At 42.6% G+C, this 6,161-nt stretch overlaps 1 protein-coding gene across 1 annotated transcript; it reads left to right on the top strand.

Moving 5' to 3' along the window:
* The first annotated feature begins 1,736 nt into the window (after positions 1-1,736).
* CCR75_008826 (uncharacterized protein) lies at positions 1,737-3,182 on the top strand. Its single transcript, XM_067966873.1, has 3 exons — positions 1,737-1,830; positions 1,866-2,208; positions 2,286-3,182. The coding sequence occupies exons 1-3, from the start codon at positions 1,764-1,766 to the stop codon at positions 2,578-2,580; spliced, it is 705 nt and encodes a 234-aa protein (XP_067820418.1). The 5' UTR covers positions 1,737-1,763; the 3' UTR covers positions 2,581-3,182.
* The last annotated feature ends 2,979 nt before the right edge of the window (positions 3,183-6,161 follow it).

Raw genomic sequence — 6,161 nt, 5'->3', positions numbered from 1 at the left:
AGAGTTTCGGGACGACGCGTTTGCGTCATCCCAGGTACAGGGGTCTGTACCTGTTGTAATCTCAACAGTTCCGCCTGTTGAGAGCCTTGCTGATTCAGCAAGGCTACTTTTTCCTTCATCTCGTCAAGTTCATGTTGTATGAACTTGGCGACGGTTGAATGGAGGGCATCTCTGTCTAAGTTGGACAGTAATGCCAGGATTGCATCGTTTCCTACGGATGAACTCATTCGTTCAACCGCACTCCTTTCTATATCACTTAGAAAGGAGTAGCTTTCAGGGGAAACGTGATGCGTATTCCCACTACCATCTAACATGTCCATGTTAAATGTGGGAAATGTGGTCCTTGGACGGACTACAAAGTGCTACCAGGTGTAACGGGGCACTGCGACTTGTACTGTTTCAGTACAAGTCCACTTCACACTGCTTCAGTTGTGAGTGGTGCCTTTCGTTAGGTGACGTACACTGTACGTATAGAGGAAGACTTCTCTTAAGACAAGTTAACTTAAGAGGGTAAAATGAAAACTGTATTAATATAGTTAAGTGTCTCTTAATCTATCTTTGTAAATGCTGACTTAACTATAAACTAATACTAAACATGTAAATGAATTCTTATCTATCTTATCTTGTAACTCTCTTTGATTACTTCTACAGCTGATTAGTCTGCGGAATAAATAGACATAATGGTCTATACCTATTTATGGATAAGAATTCAGGACATTACTATATAAAGTAATATCCTCCAAATATTATCTACCTTTTAGATAATATATTAATTAACAACCTTTAAGTGTTAATTTCATGGAACGATACACCCCGTTACACCGATAGTATGTACCTAAGAAAGGCTTCTTTCTCTCACAGATCAATGCGCCAGCCTTAGGAAGGCACTAGACGCTTTAAGATCAAAAGGGGAACTGCACTTTATTGAATATTTGAATCGAAGACCTTATCCTAGCTAATTTAAAATATATTCCGGTTGCCAGATTTAAATCTGGCTACGACCGGATTTGTTGCCCATAATAAATGAAATTATAGTAAGTAACTATTTTAAAATAGGATAACAGGGTATTTACCCGTACAGTAAATGTACCACAACAACGGTTCTCCAACCAATGTGTGCCCCATTACATTACTAGTCAATCTACACTGATAATATTGCCTCGATTACCTCACGTACACTGACGTGTCGATTAAGGTTACAAGTAACTAAGAAGTCTAAACTACTAGAGGTCGATAGCATCAATGTAAAGCGCCTCCTTGTCTACCGCCTAATCGTATCTTGTCACGACTGGCGGGGTTGGTTAAACTTAAATCAACTAATCAACAGAACTAATGTCTTGTCGCCTCAATTTTACCAAGTTTGGTAATATTGGAATTATTTGGTCAAAATTAGTGAAAGATGATAATTTTGTACTCTTGAGCTTTATCCTCTTATAGGAAATAATATTTATGTAACGGGACACCTCCTCACAGTTTTTGCTCTTCTGGACAAAACGCTGCCACCTTTTCGTCTATGATAATGTAGCGACTATGGATGGGTAGTTGACAGGGCGCAAAAAAAGCGTAGTTTTGACTAACCGCTATAATCTTAAAACCAAGAGAGAACTGAAGTAATTTTACCAGAAACATTTGTTTGCTGCGTAAATTCTTAAACTCTCGTGAAGGCTATATGGGTAAATATGGTTTAAATAGTAACATTAGATTACACCATTTTGATGTGAGACACTTAGATCCTCCGCTTCAGTCAAAAAAGCGCCGGCGTAATGGACACCGAAATCAGGAAAAAATGTTCTGATGTCGTTGAGCATTTTTTTAAGCTTGAAAGCTGCGGTATGCATATTGCATCAATTTAAATTTAGTTTAAGTGTCATGGATTTGGTGGCAATGCCTTAACGCTTGTGATAACATCCCAGAGCCATTCCGCGAGCGTGTCAACTGGGAGGAGTGGGGCCTTTACGACTATTTACAGGTCGTCAAAGAGCCAATGGACCTGGGATCCATCCGCAATAAGCTAAGCAAGAATGAATACAAAAGGCCAGCTGATTTTGCGCGCGACATGCGCTTGGTCTGGAGCAACTGCAAGCTCTACAATCAAGATGGCTCCGACTTGTACCTGCTGGCTGAAGAGCTCGCCAAAAAATTTGAGGATCGCGTGAAAGCCGTAAAATTAGATGTGGGACCGGTACCTAAGGCAGATAAAAGCGTTCCGTAAGGCCTTTTACTCCGACCAGGCAAAGATCTGTTTGCTAAATACTTTATGTTAATGTGCTATGGTGTTGGAATAGCGCGCCGAGTCTCGAAGAAAAAATATTTTTCAGCCAGAACATTTACAAAGTCAAACCTAAAGATCTTGGTGCCATTGTACAACTACTTGAGGAGCAGTGCCCTAAATCTCTGGACAAGAGCTCGCCGGATGAGCTGGAAATTGTCGTTGATAACATCGACAATAAAACGTTTCGTGACTTGGAGAAGTTCGTGCTAGAGAATGTGCCGGAAGGCAGCCGCGAACCGATCGAGACTCCAAAGTCTTCTAAAAAAAATCGACGGCCACCTAGTAAGAAAATCAAAACAGATGCCTGAGCAACGGAAGGAATATTTTTTGGCGAATAAATTTGACAATTTTTGCATTGAACTACCGAATAAAGGAATAGAGGGTCTCGAAACGGTCAGACATCGCAGCTTCGCTTTTTTGGCACTGGTTGCATTAAATTTTCACCAGCATTGACCTCATTAAGATATATTTTCTTGAAGCAGAGCTACATCCAGCGTCTGCTGTGGAATGCGAACTCAATTTAGATGTACGTTTGCAAATTTTCCTGGCTGTCAACAGAAGAGTTGCCGATCGTTATCGATCTTAGTCCACAATTTTTTTGCAGCACTCTTTGGCACCCACAAATTTGTCGCTACAGAGAATTTAAACTGATTTTATCTTTGTGAATAAGATTGTCAAATTACGAAGGCGCGATGGACCTCAGTAAGGTTGAGGATTGCATAATGGCGTTGTCTATTAAAACTTTTCATTACGTCGAGAAATGCTCGTGACATTAGAAAGATATAATCGATGCAGCTTGCAAGTTTTGCGAGTAGGGCATCTAACCCGGACGATGCAAAAAAGGATTGAACAGCGTTGTGACAAAAAAATATAAAATTTTGAGATGGGGAGACCCAGTAGCTCATTTGAATTTTATTGTTTAGGTATTTTTCTCATAAAAATTTAAGGTTTAGAGGGTAGTAGTATTCAAAATGATAAGTCACGGGTTAGTATCGAGTGGATTGTTTTTTTTTCAATTGGTTGTTTATATGATAGATATCATACACGTTTCAATGATTATTATGGTGGTTTAGCGCACAGTATGCCGTTATTTTGTATTGCATTGTTTATTTAGATCTAATCGAATTTGTCAATTCCAGGATAGTCCATTGTGGCCAAGTTAGGCGTTATTGTCCACAGTGAAATAGGGAAGAGACATCTCACTTCAAAATTGAAAAGCCTCACGATGTTCGTTTTTAAGCGTTTGAACGCCTCACGATGTTCGTTTTTAAGCTTTTGAACGACGTGAAACGCGTCGACATAACGACTTTCATCGCCCTTGCCCGCCTGGTCGATATAATTGACGATTTGCAAGCCAGGCGGAGTGCTCATATACTCCGTCGGTGTGATGGAGTAGCTATAGATTCGTCGCTGCAATATCCTTGTAACCCTCGGTGTAATGGGGCACTACGACTTGTGCTGCTTCAGTACAAGTCCACTCGCACTGCTTCAGTTGCGAGTGGTGCCTTACGTTATTTCACGTACACTAGTACGTGCAGAGGAAGACTTCTCTCTAAGGCAACTAGCTTTAAGAGGGTTAAATGAAAACTGTATTAATATAATTAAGTATCTCTTCTTTCTATCTCTTAACTCTAACTAAATTATAAACTAATACTAAACATGCAATTGAAATCTTATCTTATCTTATCTGTCTCTCTCTTTTGTTTACATCTACAGTTGATTAGTCTGCGGGATAAATAGATATAATAGCCTATACTTTTTATGGATAAGGCTTCTGATCATTACTATTAAAGTAATATCCTCCCAATATTATCTACCTTTTCGATAATATATTAATCAGCAACCTTTATGTGTTAATTTCATGTAACGATACACCCCGTTACATCACCCCTCCCTTAAGCGACAATCACTCTGACTGTCATTGGATGGAGTGGTCACTATGTGATCACTTAATTTAAGAACGATGTTCATTGGTCAGAACCATCATTTTAAATTCAATCGCATGAAGAACAAACTCATGCGGGGTGTTGATAGTGTTGCGCCTTCGGCTGCGGTTCGTGCAACCGCGGGTGACGCACTTTTATCTCTTGCGGCAAGCGGAACGTCTGCCGTAGTATCTTCCACTCGCGCAACACTAGATGTTGCGGGTGTACGTGGTGATCCACCACGTGAATACGACCTCTCTTTGGAGGTCGACTACGAATGCGAGTCGGACGAAAATGGCCGACTCGGGGAAAATAGAACAGTCGCCTGATAGACGTCAGGCGGCTGACTATGAGCCTTCGAATGAGAGGGCTCATTCCGATAGACGAGTTAATAGTCTATTTGGTTCGACGATGAGGATGATCCCTCATCGCCCGTTCCGTCTTCCGTACGGTCACCTACACCTGTTTCTGTGCAAGGTGATGACGATGGCGTAAGCCATCGTAATAAAAGTTCTTGTGGTACCCCTGCTTCAGTGGGTACCACTCAGGGGAGTAAAGACAGTAAAATGTCTCATCTCTCCCCTGAAAAGAAGCCGTGGCTTTTGCCATAACGGCTAATCAAGCTTGTCTGGAGAGACTACTCCTCACAATAAATATCCCTTAATTATTGCGACAAAGCTACATGGCCTTGATCCCACCACGAAAGTTCTTTGCGCTGGGGAGGATTTTTATCTCGATGCTTTTCTTAAGCATCGATGGTTTAGTGGCAACAATAAGCGAGATAAAGTCTCGCTTATGCAAGCCTGGAGCGCGTTCATTCGCAATGTCAAAGACATTGGACGCGAAGCCTGGCTTCAAAAACTTAACGCGAATCGCGATAAGTTTGAGAAAAGAACTCCAACCGGTGCAAAATACAAATTGCATCGGTTGTCACGTGAGGCTGGACTTCCATGCCTCACGTGGGGTGATCCCTGTCCGTGTTGTGTAGACAACTCGAAGAGGGTAAAAGGGGATGTCTATTCCCTTTCTTCGCCCTGGGGAAGGGCTCGCATCTCTATTGAGATGCGGGACGCGATTGACGTATTGCAATCGATTAACAAGCGCTAGGGGCGCATGTTCTCGGATGAGCCTTCTGAACCATCGGATGGGTCTCGTCATACTGACGGACGGGCCCCAACGTCAGCAACCAGCTGGGAACAAGGCTTCAAGCTGTCATGTGAAGGTGGATAACCACGCCAGCGAACAAGATAACTCGTTCGCTGCCCCTTCACATCACGGTGGTTCTGGATACGTTCCACAAGGAAACGTTATTCACCATGGGGATTCACCAATGGTTGTGGTGGAGGAGAGAAAATTAGATCCGAATCGTGTGTCGGATCTAATGTCGAGGATCGACAAAATCGATCATCATCTACTCCATGATTTGGAGGAGGGACATGACTACGAACGCGGCAAACGTCGCTTGTTGGAGCAGATGGTGCAGGCTCACCATATCGAGCGGTTGGAAGACCGTTCGAAGAGTGTGTACTCCATGTTGGAGTACGAACGGAAATATCATGCTGTTTGCGATGAGCTGTCGTCAACTCATCGCAGTTTCGAGGATATTCGGAACCGTCAGTCCAACATTAGAATCTGGTTCGCGATCACAAGAATCTTTTGGGGATTCTTGAAAAGGGATGTCAAATCCGTCCTCGCAAGAAGCCGCATACTGACGGTACGGGCGGAGCCGACCAACGTAATACGTAGGATGCGAACGCCTCCTACGTGGCGATTCTATTGTGTATGCATTGCCTCTGTGATGCAGTACACGGAAAGGCCCAATGAACTTGGGTAGTAGTTTACTGCTACCCATATTAGTGACTTCACGCTTAGGTAGGTTTACCGTAGAGAGTGGCACTCGATCATTAATGTTAAATGAATGAACATTTGCTCTTCCATGTTTGTCTGCATTCCGTTTCTGACGG

The sequence above is a fragment of the Bremia lactucae genome (genome assembly GCF_004359215.1).
Source record: "Bremia lactucae strain SF5 chromosome Unknown BlacSF5_NotPlaced_49_SHOA01000009.1_1371882bp, whole genome shotgun sequence".
Lineage (NCBI taxonomy): Eukaryota > Oomycota > Peronosporomycetes > Peronosporales > Peronosporaceae > Bremia > Bremia lactucae.
The sequence above is the reverse complement of the archived record's forward strand: the minus strand, read 5'-3'. Positions and strand labels throughout refer to the sequence as shown.